This window comes from Equus przewalskii, chromosome 2, assembly GCF_037783145.1.
Source record: "Equus przewalskii isolate Varuska chromosome 2, EquPr2, whole genome shotgun sequence".
Classification (NCBI taxonomy): Eukaryota; Metazoa; Chordata; class Mammalia; order Perissodactyla; family Equidae; genus Equus; species Equus przewalskii.
This window is the reverse complement of record NC_091832.1, coordinates 57,009,574-57,025,660: the sequence shown is the minus strand read 5'-3', so window position 1 is coordinate 57,025,660 and position 16,087 is coordinate 57,009,574. Positions and strand designations below refer to the sequence as shown.

Genomic DNA, 16,087 nt, shown 5'->3' with positions numbered 1-16,087 from the left:
GTTGACTCTGTCACAATATGTAAATTTTAACTTAATTTAAAATTAATCTTAAAAAAAACTCTGCTAAGCTAATAAAAGTCAGTATTACACCTGTGTCGTTGTACTAATATCAACTACTACTAAAATAAACATGCAGTTTATCACCTTACAACTGAGAAAGGTGGGCCACACTGTACGGTAACCCAACCAGTTTTCACGAACACCCTATGTGCAAGACAACATAGAGAACGGCAAGGTAAATATCTCATCCCAAAATTTGGAAAAAAACATGTTATGTCCAAAACACAGTATCTCTGGGCTGCTCTTTATTTCACAAAGATGTTAACATTTGAAAATAGTTTTCTATGTCTCTAGTTCTATAGTACAAACGAGACTATTTCTTCAAATTACAGTTTCCCTAAAAAACAAATACCAGAATTGGTAGTAAAAATTTATCTCAACAAAGCAAACAAGATGCCACAAATTGGCTTTTTCTAGATTATCTCATAAAAGTAGAGAGACCAGGAGAAAGGAGCAAAACATGTCAAGTGTGGGTTGGCAGGATTCAGTGTAACATTTATGGATGGCTTTATGGCTCCCACATTGTACTTTTATTACTTCCCAAGAGCCACTCATGAGATTTGTTGCAATGAAGGTTCAAGTCATATATACATTTTTATCTGAAAGTAAAGTGTCTGTTGCCCTCTTGAGGTAAATTCAAGAACAGAAACTAAACAACGCTGTCTATTACAGAAAGAGGCTTTCTTCTCCAAAGGGGTTTTCCTACAAACATTTCGTGATCTGAAGCAAGCTAGTTCTAATATAGAAGTCCATTTTCACCCCAACAACTTACAAACACCTCTAGGCACTAGAACATTTCTGCACAAATAAAGCTAAAACTTTAGACTAGGAATAAAGCAAAATTTTTTAAGTTTCAACTCATGCAAATGTCAAACTAGCTGCATCCTAAAATTTCATTATGCAGATCTACAGTTGGCCTAGCTCAAATGACCCAGGGGACCCACATGGTAGACTGTGAAAAGCTTTGTGGAAACTTTTATGAGGGTCAGAGGGACGGGGCAAGTCCAAGACATTTATAGCTCAATTCCACTTAATATGCAAGGTCTGCAACGCAAGAACAGCTGCACTGAGAAAAGAGTAATATAGAAGCATGGGTAGAAAAATTTAACGGTCTTGATAGATTCTCCTGCTAGGGAATTCTCAGAGTTGAATGAATTTTAGTCAGTAACCCTCTGAGGTACTGTTGCCATTCTAATGTCATGGGGCTTTGAACTAATTAAGGTTGTTTTCCTTCAAATTACATTTTATTCTAAACTATCATTTGATTTTCAGTATCATTAAGAAGAATGAGTTGGATTACATCATTACTCTTCTAAAGTTTGAAAGACTTCAGTGTTTTAGTAAGCATGACTCATATTCATAAATGATCAAGGTTTTGAACGAACAGTAAAAACATGATCACCACCTCATCCTGCTTCTAAAAGACCCTGTAGGAGGAAGAGATCACACTGGCCAGCTGTTGCTAAAAGTCTAGATTCATGGGCATATAACCTGTTATATTCTCCAGAGACAATCAGACAAAGTAGGTTGCTCATACATACTCTCCCAGCTGCCGAACTCTACACAGATCCCTCCAGCTACCCTTGATATTTATTTAAATTTATGAAACATCCTCTCTATTCTTTTCATTTTTACAAACCCAAAGGAGAGCAAAAGAAGTGCAGGGGATGGGAGAAGTAGAGAGGGCACAAAAAATGTCCCTATCCTCAATTCCAAGAGGTAGCCCTACCAAGGTCATTAGCTGTCAAAATTTACCCACATACTAATCATTCATTCCAAATTCATTCACACATTTACTTATGGCTACTACAGGCCAAGAACTGTTTTAATGACAGTGCATCCTTAAGTTAATTAAAATGTGGTCCTACTTACCCTACAAAAAACTCTCTAAAAGGAGCATTATTTGAACGACCTTAAAATTAGCTATATGACTGCCCCCAACATAAAAGAGAAGCCAGAAAAAAGCCTGAAGGCAGCTTCCTCTAAGCTATCATTCGATTTTCAGTATTATCAGGAGAGGGAGTGCAAGAAAAAAGAGACCATATTTCTTCCAACACTTTGAAGCTCTGATGATGCACACATATGCGTGCTTCTACACACAAAGGCATACACACTCATTCATTTTTACACCTACCACAGTTTCTTGCATCATTGCAAAGTTCTGAAAGCAAAGCTGCCTGGCTTTCATAGCCCCTCTCCACCACCAACTACCTGTGTAACTTTGGACAAGTTGCTTAATCTCTCTGTGTCTTAGTTTCCTCACCTGTACAATAGGAGTAAGTTAAATACTTAACTCTAAGGTTTACTGTGAATATTAAATAAGTGAATAAATACTTATCACCTTGTATTCAGAGTAAATGTCCTCTTTTACCCCCATTTCCCATGTTCCTTCCTCCTTAGCTCTAACGCCTATGATGAGCATCATTCTACCACCTCTCCTACGTATTTATACTTACATGTGCCTGTTCACAAAAATGATGGGATCATACTATAAGAATTGCTCTAAAAATTGTTTCTTCATGCAGTATTGGAGATTGGAAACTCTCCCATTAGGTGATCTTACCATTTGCATGGCTATAAATACCATCTATGAACTCATAATCCTCAATTCTGTATAGCAAGCCCAGACGTCTCTTGCATAGCCTACATGACATCTCCAGTTGAATGTATCCTACGCATTTCAAACCTAACATATCCAAAATAAAATTCTTGATTTTCTTCCACAAACCTGCTCTTCCCTATCTTTTCCATCTCAGTATACAGCACTACCCATCAACCATTTCCTACAACCAAAACCTGGGTGTCATCCTTGATTCCTTCCTCTTTCTTACCCCTAACCCAGTCCAAAGTACTGCCAGTTGCAACAACAAAATACAGCTCTAATTCATCCTGTCTTCTCGCCCACCCTCACGTGAACTAGGAGGGATACCACAGTCTTCTGTCTGGCTTCCCTCTTTCACTCTCACACCCCTCTAATCTATTGGCTAGACAAGAGCCAGAATGACCTTCTTACTCATCAACCTGAATATGTCAATCTTCTGCTTAAAATCCCATCTACTTCTTACTACATTTCAAATAAAATTTTAACTCCTCAAAATCATATACAATCTGGCCCATACCTAACTCTTCAAGCTCACCTCATGACATTCTCTCCCTTGTTCACTGGAGTCTAGCCACGTTGGCCTCCCCTCTGTGCCTAGAATACCCCAAGTTCTTCCCCATTTCAATGCCTTTCTCTTATTTTTTTCTGCTCTTGGCCTGACTGACTCCTCCTTGTACTTCAGGTCGTAGCTTAAATATCACCACTTTGTCTAGGCAACCATATTCTTTATTCTCTATCACAGTAATCTGGCTGTCTCCATCACCATACTTACTGTTGATTTGTTGAAAAAGTAGAACATAAGCACCACAAGGGCAAGGACAACATCTGTCTGTTCCCCATGTTGTTCCCAGTGCCCATAGCAGTGCACAGTACCTGGTGGGCCCTTATTAAACATTTGGTAAATAAGAGGGAATAGTAACCTATGCAGGAATTAGCCAGGTGTTTCTGAAACTTCTGAAAATAAAAACTATTTTAAGACTTTCACTTCTTAAATCATTGAACTATATATGAAACCTTAATATTCTTGTTGCTAAACACTGAGATATGAGGTATCAAAGAAATGCATAATTCTCTTCTGCTTTGTCAACTAGAATTTGGAATGAATAAATGATCTCATTCATAAACAGAAATTATTTAATAGTTATTAAATAGCAGTTATTAGTAAATAATACCAAGTAATGGTCACTTGTTTTGTTGATTTTATAGCAGTTAAATGTTTCAGATAAAGTTACCCCCAGTGCTCTTTTCCGGCGGGCTGAAAACTCAACTAGCCCAGTCAATACTACTCTTGCAGTTTAGACCAACCTAAGGCTGAAAAGATCTACAGTGATTTTGTGAATTACTCTTTCTCTGAGAATGGTAATACCAATAATCTCTTCCCACAAAACAGAAGTAACCACAAGAACTAGGAACATATGAGATAAGGGTACTAACTAAACTTACTGTAGTAATCACTTTACGATATATGTAAGTCAAATCGTGATGCTGTACACCAAACTTATACAGTGCTGAATATCAATTAAATCTCAGTAAAACTGGGAAAAAATGTATTAAACCTTACAACTCATCAAATATATGCAAATAAAAATAATAAAATCCTTCCCCACCCCCAAAAAAGAACTCAGAATGCAGATGTAGAGTAGAAGGAATTCTCACAGGCTACTGCTAGGATAACTGACCACCACTTAGGAGAGTACAATAAAATTCTTACTTGACTGCCTCATAAATATTGTTGGAGGTATGTCCTGATAAGGCATCATGTAAATTTCGAATAAAATAGTCTCTGTATTCTTCTGGAAGGGCCATAAATGTTCCACCCATCACAATAAACTCCACTTTATCCACACTGTGACCAAGCTGTTTTAACTGAAAGACATAAATTCATCACCATTAGAAAGATACAGTCAATTACTCTAAGAGGGTATTGCAAACTTTGAATTTTATTTTGCAGTGTTTTCATCAGTATAGTTTAAAAATGAGAAGCAATTAAACATATTTAGTGAATAGGGTAGATTCAAAAAAATAGATTCCAGAGTCTGGAGGAGAAAAAATAATTATAGCTCAAATAAGGAAGGAGAGTGAGAATTAAAAATAATAAACAAACTTGGCATCAATACCTGCAGAGTTAAGTAGAAATTTAAAAGCACAGAGAATGTAAACTAGAAAGCAGTAAAGGGAAATATAATAATATGTAATAAAAGAAATACTTATTGATCATGTCTTTTACGCCAGACTTTGTGGTAAGCCTTGGGGACAAAGAAGATGACTATATGCAACACAATCAGGACATGATGCAAATGAAAGAAAAATAATATTAGAAAGAAAAATTAAGAAAGTTTTAAGTTAAAACTAAATTTTTAAATCAATTGTGAAGATTCTGGGTACAGGTGGCACCTCAAGTCTGCTTTCCAGACCAAAAAAAAGGGAAAATAAAAATCTGATAAAATATGAAATACGATGTCTCCTCTACTAGGGGACAGAATGGTATGGATCTTTCATTTTGTCAAGTACAATAAGCCAAGATTCTAATTTTTAAAAACAAGCATTTAAATTTCTTGTTATCTTAGGCCTGAGAAAAATGGGATCAAGTGGACTACCAAATTATGAACTCAAATTAATGTATGTAAAGCATGTCTACACTTCATATAGACAAAAAGGAATGTTTTTTATACTTATTTCTGAAAACAGGAAATGATTTATACATACATACATCTTTATGTACACATATTTATATTTATACATACATACATGCAACGTATATGCCTATATATGCAAATATACATATGTAAGCATGTGTATATACATATTAATACTAAAAGAATATTCTATATCCATGGTTTTTCATAAGGGATACACAACAAAATCATCCTGGTAGCTTTTTCAATTATCTTGCCAGGACTCTAAACCAGATTTAATCAAAACCTCCAGACGTGAAGACCTGGTTTTTTGGAAAAGTTACTCAGATGATTCTAGTGCATTTACAGTCAAGAAAAGAATCACTGCTCTGTGTAGTTTCTAAATCTTTTAAAATTCATGCTCCTTTTTGGTAAACATAAATATTCCATACTCTATTGAAACTTTTTTTTTTCTGAGGAAGATTGGCCCTGAGCTAACATCCACTGCCAGTCAACTTCTTTTGCTTGAGGAAGATTGTCCCTGAGCTAACATCTGTGCCCACTGTCCTCTATTTTGTACGTGGGATGCTGCCACAGCACGGCTTGATGAGAAGTGTGTAGGTCTGTGTCTGGGATCTGAACGCCAGGCTGCTGAAGCAGAGCATGTGAACTTAATCACTATGCCATTGGACCAGTGCCTCTACTGAAACATTTTAAATGAATTAAATATCATGGCTAAAAAAGAAATTGAAGCAATGGTTAGTTTAGAACATGCTTTTCCAAACTCTGCAGGCTCCCCCAAGGTGGGGTCCTCTCCTATAGCTGACAATCCTGACCCATATATGCTTGGGTGACAATAAAGTGAAATTACAACTGGCTGATATTCACTAATGATGCTAGTTAAATAAACAAAGAAGCGACTCACTGACTATGGTATGTACTACCTTCCATTTGAGATTTTATAGTTGCCCTACTAGATGTCACTGTAAAAACTATGGACAGTGCTCATTATTTTTTTAAATTGGACAAGTTTAAAATAAATTGTAAAAAAGAAAGTCTGTATTAATGTTCAGATTTCTTGAACAGGGCACGGCCATTTACACAGTACTTGTTTTTTAGATCAGTTATATTGAGGTATAATTTACATACCATAAAATCCATTAACTTTAAGTATATAATTGGATGAGTTCTGATAAATGTTTAGAGTTGTGTAACCATCACCACAATCATGATATCGAATAATTCCACAACCCCCAAGACTTCCTCGTACTCATCTGCAGTTGATTCCCTTTTCCCACCCCAGCAAACCAGTCACAATAGGTATGTGGCTTACGGAAGCTAAAGTTCAATCCATCCACCTATTATCTAAGAACTTCTACACATCTATATTCCATCAATTTCATATTATAAATGACTTTCTACAAATAAAAGATTTAGACAATATAAAAACCTTAAAGAAAATAATACAGTCTCTAAAGGAAGAAGCGTTTTGATTACAGTCTGCCTCCCTCAGATGGGTATTAAAAACTTACAAAGTGAAAAAACACTCTCTTAGTTCTTATTTCAGGTTCAACTCAAATTAAACAATGATACCTTCTAACCAAGCATAAAAAGCTAATTTAAACATGCTTTTTAAAACTTACCTGTTCTATTCGGTGTCTTGTCTGTAGATAAGGGTCATATCTAGCACGAATAGCTCGCATGGAGGTTGGCTAAGAAAAAAAAGAGAAAAACATCCTGTTATGCCCACATTAAATTAAAAAGTAGTTTCAAAAGGGTTGTATTAAAAATAAAATTTTCTCGGGGCTGGCCCCGTGGCCAAGTGGTTAAGTTCGCGCGCTCCGCTGCAGGCGGCCCAGTGTTTCCTTAGTTCGAATCCTGGGCACGGACATGGCACTGCTCATCAGACCACGCTGAGGCAGCGTCCCACATGCCACAACTAGAAGAACCCACAACGAAGAGTACACAACTATGTACCGGGGGGCTTTGGGGAGAAAAAGGAAAAAATAAAATCTTTAAAAAAAAATAAATAAATAAATAAAATAAAATTTTCTCATGCTCCTTTCTTCCTTTCTCTGTCTCGTCAGGGTTCAAATGAATGTTCTGACTAGCATCTGGCTAGTCTCCACCCCATCGTCAGAAGTGTTTCAACAGCAGGGCATCTCCTCAAATCATACTTATCTTTGTGCAAACACTTGTAGAATCTCCAGGGTCACCAAACTGGTATACTACTCAAAGACATAGCTGTGCATACATATTCAAAAGACTTACTTGGTAAAATAACCTTTAAACAAGGTCATTAAATACAACATAGTTTGTAATGGTAAACAAAAAGCCTTTATGCTATTATACAAAAATATGAATAGTATGAATTTCAATAGCATGAAACAATGTACTCATATCAAATCTTCTCTGGATATACTGTTAAATGGAAAGGCAAGGTGCAAGGTTACGTGTAACTTACGCGTAAAAAAGCAGGATAAAGAATACATATATGCTTATATATCCATATAATATTTTTGAAGGGTGTATAGGAAAGAGAGAATACTGATTGTCTGTTGGGGGCAGTGCTGGAGCAGAAAGGGGTGGCTAGAGGACAGGAATAAGAAGGAAACTTTTCACTGAATAATTCCTTTTATATTTTTAAAAATTTGAACTATGGAAAAGAGAACAAAAATAAAAAACCATATACAAGAAGAAAAAGTCACCTGGTTTGCTGGCTGCTGACCTATTCTGAGGATGACTGCTTGAAAAGTGTGCTCACCGGTCCCCTGCTTTTACTCTTGCCGCCACATCAATCCTTTCCCCACAGAGCCATCAAATCATCCTTTAAATACTTATATTGAATTCTATCATTCCCTTGCTTTAAACCTTAATGGCTTCTCATGACACCTATAATAAAAGCCAAACTCCTACCCCTGGTTGACATCTGTCTCTCCAATCTCATTCTTCTCCTTACCCACTATGCTCCAGAACACCCCGTCACTCCTACCACAGCTCCTGGTTCTGGCTATTCTCTCCGCGAGGAATGTTCTTTCCTGCTGTTCTTGAAAGGCTCCTTCTTGACATTCAGGACTCAGTTTAAGTCTCTCCTCCTCAGACAATCCCTTCCTAGCTACCACAGCTAAGTATCCACCCAGGTTCTACACCTTACTTGATTTTACTTCTCTGCTTAGCACTTACTGGCACCTGATATTTTTTTCTTGTTTCTTTATCGTCTATTTTCCATTATTAGAAGATAAATTCCACCAGACCAGGGACCTTACTTGTTTTTTCACCGCTGCAGAAGCAATACAATGTAGCGGTGGGGAGCACAGAATTCAAAAGCTGGCTCTGTCACTTACTAGCAGCGTGTCTCTGGGCTGGTTGTTTAAGCCTTCTAGGCCTGTTTACTTATCCAGAAAACTGGGATAATAATAGTGTCTACCTTCAAAATGCTGCTTTAAGGTTTAAATTCGTAAAGCACTTAGAATGGTATTTGACATATTAATAATAAGCACTTACATAAGTATTTCTCCAGTGACTAGAACAATATATGCAGTCATTCAGCAAATATGTGGTGAATGAACAACTTTTGTAATTGGGAAAAAAATAAAAAATAAAAACTTTAAGAAAGCCAGTACTTGTAAAAGCCCAGTACAGGTAAAGTATGATGTAACATTTCCTCAGGACAACCTCACATTACTTTACCTCATATCCAGTATAAGACTGGGTCGAATATTCAAAATCTGAATCAGGTCCACCAGGACAGTATCTGCCAAGACAACAAAACAATGAGGATTTCAGCTACACAACTTAGTTCAACAGCTGAGTTCAAGTATCCTACAGTCTCCCTAAAATCCTGATATCAAATAAGCTTCATTTTCTAATCCTAACAGAAGAGTCTACCTTTGCAGTATCTGCAAATAATATATTTTCTACTAACGAGTAAACAAGATAAGCCTAAAGAGGAACATTATTACAGTCATTTTCAGACTATTGCAGTCGCTGTTATTTTAGAGGCTTAAGCTTTTAGGGGCAAACAACAGGACTTAAGTTTTCCTAAGTCTGAATTGATACTCACAGTACTCTCTTGGTAACTATACTTAAGAAAATCCTTCTCCTGTTTAATCTTCCTACCTAGTACATACACATTCTTCTGCTACTTTTTCCAATTATCTAAATCTAAGAAGTCTAGAGGTTATTTACATAACTTTTATTTTGATAATTTTCTGATCCAAATTCATTTTAAATCTTTGATATTTGGAATTTAGGCAGCTCATAATTTCACATTTCATTTATCAAGTTAACAGAATGTCTACTGTTTTGAGTTCTATAACCCATATATTTCTTTACTATATATTGCAACAAATTACAATCTTTATTTGATTCATTTTTAAAGCACTGAAATATCCTATCAATGGCTGCTTGTTTCAAAGAACTAACTTATGAATCTATCAAATTACAGTTTTAAATACTACCAGCATGCACCAGCAAGGCCTTAGGGGAATTACTAATTCAATTAAAATACACACACACACACACACACCTTACCAAAATCATCATACTTACACACATATATTTCCTGTAAAGCTGATGTGTGGACATCTGTGGGGTTTGCACATCACAGCCACAACAGCAATCTGTGAAAGAAAGATTAATTAAAAAGCTATTATGGAATAATTAATACAAAATTCTGGAGAGTGGTTCTCTCTCAGAAAGAGGGAGAGGAATGCAGAAGCAGCACACAAGAGGCTTCAAATGTATTGGTATTGGGTAGAAGGGTGATCTCTTTTCAATGTTACTAATCTTTAAAATGTACATATGCATTGTATATACCAGTGTGTATTATATTTTACAATAAATTAAGTGCAAAATAATGAATTAATAATTTTTTTTTTGCTGAGGAAGATTCGTCCTGAGCTAACATCCATGCCAGTCTTCCTCTATTTTCTAGCATGTGGGCCACCAGCACAGCATGGCTGCTAACAGAGCAGTGTAGGTCTGTGCCTTGGAGTGAACCCAGGCTGCCAAGGCAGAGCACACTGATCTTAATTACTAGGCCACTGGGCCTGGCTCAGGAATGAATAATTTTTAAAGTCACTTAAAGTAATTTTTATTCTCTCTTGCTTGCTCTGATTTGTTTTACTAAAATAGCCTATAAGAAAAAAATTATGCAATTCTATAAAATTATATCTAAACCTAACCTTTGTAAGTCAAATTCCTCATGGACACACTAGATCTCAACATTTACAGCAGAGACTATCAAACGAGAAGCTAGACTTCACAGAGTGTGTGCAAAATATTCTCAAAGGGGTCTATCAGAGCTCAAGTGGGGCAAGACGAGTTATCTGCTTGAGAAAAGAGGTGATGGCAGAGATGGTGTACTGGTTACACACGACGGTGGTTGGTCAGATAAGGGTATACACTAAGGCAAATGTGAGCCAGGTGTCTTACTGTCAGAGAACAAAGTCATAAATATGGCAAGTGACAAAACTAGAACGGACTCTGTAGGTTGGATAAAAATGAAGCTATTGTTGTGAACTCATAGTTTTCAATATACATAGATCGATATATCAATAAATATATAATGTGTAATGTATATGTATGTGCATGTATGTATGCCTACATACATATATGTGTCCTAGCTTGGTCCACTCAGAGGGTCTGGGAGCAGCAACACGCTAATAGCAGTGAGCACACCAGATCTTGGTTTCTAAATACCCTTCTTTACTAAAAAGCTCCTTGGAGAAATGGCTGATTCCAGGGCTGGGGTAAGAAAGCAGATGAGCCTGGAACATTTTTCTATGACAGAAATCTAGAAACTGCTCAAAGAATGATGGGGACATTAAAAAAAGACACAGAGACCAGCTTGAAAGGGCTCCCACTAGTCAAATATGGGATAATTTACACATCAAAATAAACAATGAAAGTAACAGATCATAATTCACCAAATAGGAAACCATTAATCCATTCGTACAAATAAACAAATGAGTAGACGGGAAGTCTGATAAGAACAGGATATTTACACAGTTTCAAAGGATTAGCAGATATTTGATCCTGTCCAAAACATCCATTAGACATTTGGTCTAGGCCAAAAAGTCCTTGACATTTGCAGGACCATTTAGTCCTGTCCAAAAGGTCCATAAGACATTGAGTCCACACCAAAAAGTCCTTCATATCTGTTCATTTTTGGTCCTATCCAAAATGTCCATGGAGACACTGGGTCCACGCCAAAAGGTCCTTGATATTTGGTTCTATCCAAAACCATCTGACTGACCAAATATGTTCACGGACATTTTGGACAGGACCAAATGTCCAGGAACTTTTGGAGTGGACCGAATGTCATAAGATGTTTTAAACAGGACCAAATATCAAGGAACTTTCAGGGTGGACCAAATGTCTTATGGACGTTTTGGACAGTACCAAATGTCCTGAAAGGTTTCAAAGTACTTCACCACACAAAACTTCTTAATTACAAAGTGAAAAAGAATAACTTTACAGAGGAGAAACCTGGTGGACATCATCTTGATCAAAATGAACATCAATGAAACTATGCACCACCTGAGAGGATATAATAAGAACACAGTATCACTTCTGTGGTTTTCCTGCCAAGGATGCATAACCTGTATCTAATTATGAGGAAACATCTGATTAAGCCAAATTAAGGGACATGCTACAAAATAACTTGCCTGAAATCTTCAAAAGAGTTAAGGTAATGAAATCAAGGAAAGACAGAGGAAGTATCCAGAGCGAACGGACATAACAACTAAATGTCACACGTGATTCTAAACTGGGTCCTGTAAGTCATTATTGAAACAGCTGGTGAAACTTGAAAGGGTTCTGAGGATTACATGATAGAAATGTACCAGTGTTAAATTCCTGATTTTGATGGCTATACTGTGGTGATGTAAGAAAACGTCCTTGTTTGTAGGAAATACACATGAAAGTATTCAAAGGCATCAGCTTTGCAACTTCAATGGTTTAGGGGAAAATGTTCTTTGAACTGGACTTTAAACTTTTCTGTAAGTTTACAATTATTTTTCATAATAAAAATTACTAAAGTTTAACTTAAATCATTAGCGATCTAGAGAAACTCCAAAATAAATAATTTTGCAAATGTGAATTAAAAACTTAGATTTTCAAACAAATGTTTTTATTTAAGATGAGACACCACCACATATGCCACTGATGGGGTCAATCTAATTAACCATCTTTTATTGAGGGCCTACCCTACAGGCCAGGTTCTGAGCTACACAGAGCAGGTGGGTGCCGAGACTACAAAAATATTAATGCCCTGCCTCTATCCTCTGAAATCATATTACCTAGCAGGAGAGGAAGACATAGAGAAATAAGCTATTTTAAAACCACATAGTAAGAAGCATGTAGAAAATACTAGGAACGCTCAAAGAAGGCAATTAATTAGCCTTGACCAGAGCTAATCAGGGATGCCTTCCGGAGGCACTCACAATCATGCCGACTAAGAGTTAACTGAGCTAAGAAGACAGGGGAAGTGGAGGCCAGGGAAGCAATGTGCAATAGTTTTCAAACATTTTTTTCAAGCAGGAGAACTCACCTTTCACATAACATTTTACTTAGAACCTCAATTTATAAAAGAGATAAAAGAAACAGCCCTGGGTGAAGTAGAGATGGGACCTGCTCCCATGGCTTCTCCATTATTCCCCATAGTGGCTCCTAAAAAACTTCTAAGAAACCCTGTAGTTTTGTAGAATACAGCTTAAAAATTACTGATAAAGTAGAAAAAGCAATGAATTTGGAGTCAGCCAAAGAGATGTAGGTTTGAATTTTTTCTCTGTCCCTAACTGTGTATTTTCCTATTTTGTGAAATGAAGACAATACTACCCATGCCTCAAAACTATTTTGAGGACTAAATTAGAAAACATACCAGTACAGTGACTGGAATGTAACAGGTGGGCAACACATGGTAGGTATTGTTGTAATTAATAGTGATATCACTAAGAATAATAACAATCATGGTGTTCTAAGAAAAAAAACCCGCACAGAAACTCAAATACAAACAAACTCAAAATGGATAATAGACCTAAATGTAAAATGCAAAACTATAAAATCTTCTAGATGATTACATGGGAGAAAACCTATGTGACTTTAGGTTTTGCAATGAGTTTTTAGATACAACACCTAAAGCAAGATCCATGAAAGACAAATTGGTAAGCTGGTTACACTAAAATCTGAAAGTTCTGCTCTGAGACAGATACTGTTAAAGAGAATGAAAAGATAAGCCATAGACTGGGAGAAAATATTTGCAAAACAGACATCTGATAAAAGACACACATCTAAAATATACAAAGAATTCTTACAACTTCACAATAAAAAAACAAACCACCCAATTAGGAATAGGGCAAAAGATCTGAACAGATACCTCACAAAGAAGATATAGAGATAAGTATATGAAATAATACCAAATAATTGTATGAAAAGATCCTCAACATCATATGCCATTTGGGAACTGCAAATTAAAACAATAAGATACCACTACACACCTACGAGAATGGCCAAAATCCAGAACACTGACAACACTAAATGCTGGTGAGCACATGGAGCAAGAGGAACTCTAATTCATTGTCAACAAGAATGCAAAATGTTACAGCCAATTTGGAAGACAGTTCAGCAGTTTCTTACAAAGCTACAAATAGTCTCACCATATGATCCAGCAATCATGCTCCTAGGTATTTACCAAATGAGTTGAAAACGTATAGGTACACAAAAACCTTCACACTAATGTTTATAGCAGCTTTGTCCATAATTACCAAAGGCTGGAAGCAATTGGGATGTCCTTCAACAGGTGAATGGATAAACAAACTGTGGGACATTCAGACAATGGGATATTATTAAGCACTAAGAAAAAATGAGCTATCAAGCCACTAAAAAGACACAGTGCAACCTTAAATGCACATTGCTAAGAGAAAGAAGCAAGAAGAGGCTATATACTGCTGGATTCCAACTAAATGACATTCTGGAAAGGCAAAACTATGGAGACAGTAAATAGATCAGTGGTTGGCAGAGGTTTGGAGCAGAGGAAAGGATGAATAGGGGAGTTTTAGGGCAGTGAACTACTCTATATGATACTGTAAAGGTGGATACATGACATTACGCATTTGGTAAAACCCATGGAGTGTACAACACTATGAGTGACCCTAATGCAAGCTATAGGCTTCAGTTAATAATAACACAGCAATATGGGTTCATCAATTATAACAAATGTATCAAACCAATGCAAGGTATTAATAATAGGGCAACCCAGGGAGGGGAAAGGAAGTAATGGGAACTCTCTGTACTTTCTGCTCAATTTTTCTGTAAACCTAAAACTGCTCTATAAAAAAGTAAAAACAAATCACACCAGAGTAACAGCAGGAAGAAAAGCATTGAGAATAAACAGCAGATAAGGAATGACAATCAGCTGTGTACTTCTGATATTTTTAATAGACTAACAAATGACAAGTAATCTAAAGAAGAAATAAAGGCCAAAACATTCCTACCAGCGATGGTAGGAATGCACAATGCACTTCACATCTTTTGGAAACTGAGTGGATGAGAGCACCATGAACTAAGATGGACAAGAAATACAAACGAGCAAGTCTGAGGTTAGTTTTGGTTATGTTATACTTAAGAGTGTACAGGCAGTCAAAGGAGAGATGTCTAACAGGCAATTTGACATGAGCCTGAAGCTCAGGGAGAGATCGGAGCTGGGAGTCAGTATATGGCAGTACTTAAAAACATCAATGGATGAGATCACCAGAGAAAGCACATACAGTACTAAAAATAGTGGGCCTGGGACCACAAAAAACAGAAATCAACTTTTAGAGGCAAGCAGAACAAGAATAGCCCTCAAAAGAAAGAAAAGAAATGATCTGAGGTAGGAGGAGAAGTTGGTTGTCATGGAAGCCAGGTGTATTGGTCAGGTCGAAAGGTTGCTAAATCTTTGTCTTCCATAGTGGCAAGCTCTTACATAATGCCTAAAACTAAAAATTCAAGACTTATCTATACAGCATGTTATTTAGAGATATGGAAGTAAATGCCGAGAAATCAGCAAAGAGTTAAAAGTGGTTGCTTTAGGGGGAAAAACAGGAAATGAAGGGTCTGAAACTATTAGTTTTTCTTAAAGAGCCTGTTACACTAGGTACAACCAACCAAACAAACAAAACAAAAACACTTAAACACAAAGGAGACAAGACCAGGACTGGTAGTACACTGTATGCAAAAGTTCTGGGGTTTAATTAGCCACAAACGCAATACGATCCAGGAGATATGACTACCAAACAAGGGAACATAAGCTGCAATTATTAGAAGTATAACATCTCCATCCATTTAACAGACTGAACAACTTAAATCACATTAAGAACACAGAATTTATTCTGGGAACCACGTTTTAAGAGGATCCAAACCCTAGCTCTCACACTCATCCTTTTTTCCTGGAGCCCCTACCCTAATTCAGGCTCTTAACCCTTCATACCTAGGTCAAACCAAGAGTATCCTAACTGCTCTTTTTGTCTCCAAGCTACCTTATATCTTGTATCCAAATTAATTTGAAAAAATCTATTTTGTTCATATCACTCCCCCTCTAAAAATCTTTACCAGTTTCCTATTGTCCACCTTCTTTATGGGACATTGAAGATCTTTTACAAGCTGATCCAAAACTAACTGTTCAACCCAACGTCCTGAGGCTTTCCCAAACGACTGATCAAGTCCAGTCAGCCTGCTGTACGTACTGCTCCCTGCACACCCACACCTCTTCCATCATCTCTACCTTTGTGCCTTAGCTCCCTGTGCCCTTGCTCCCACCACTCCTTGA

At 36.8% G+C, this 16,087-nt stretch overlaps 1 protein-coding gene across 2 annotated transcripts in view; it reads right to left on the bottom strand.

Annotated features, from left to right (window-relative positions):
* ELP3 (elongator acetyltransferase complex subunit 3) overlaps nucleotides 1-16,087 on the bottom strand; it is a 95,527-nt gene that overhangs the window by 72,573 nt on the left and 6,867 nt on the right. For both annotated transcript variants that reach the window (XM_008519287.2, XM_070611355.1), the window contains 4 exons: nucleotides 9,829-9,899; nucleotides 8,968-9,031; nucleotides 6,921-6,989; nucleotides 4,374-4,528 (listed from right to left, as the gene is read on the bottom strand). In XM_008519287.2, the coding sequence (XP_008517509.1) occupies nucleotides 4,374-4,528; nucleotides 6,921-6,989; nucleotides 8,968-9,031; nucleotides 9,829-9,899 (359 nt within the window). The remainder of the gene's footprint in view (nucleotides 1-4,373; nucleotides 4,529-6,920; nucleotides 6,990-8,967; nucleotides 9,032-9,828; nucleotides 9,900-16,087) is intronic.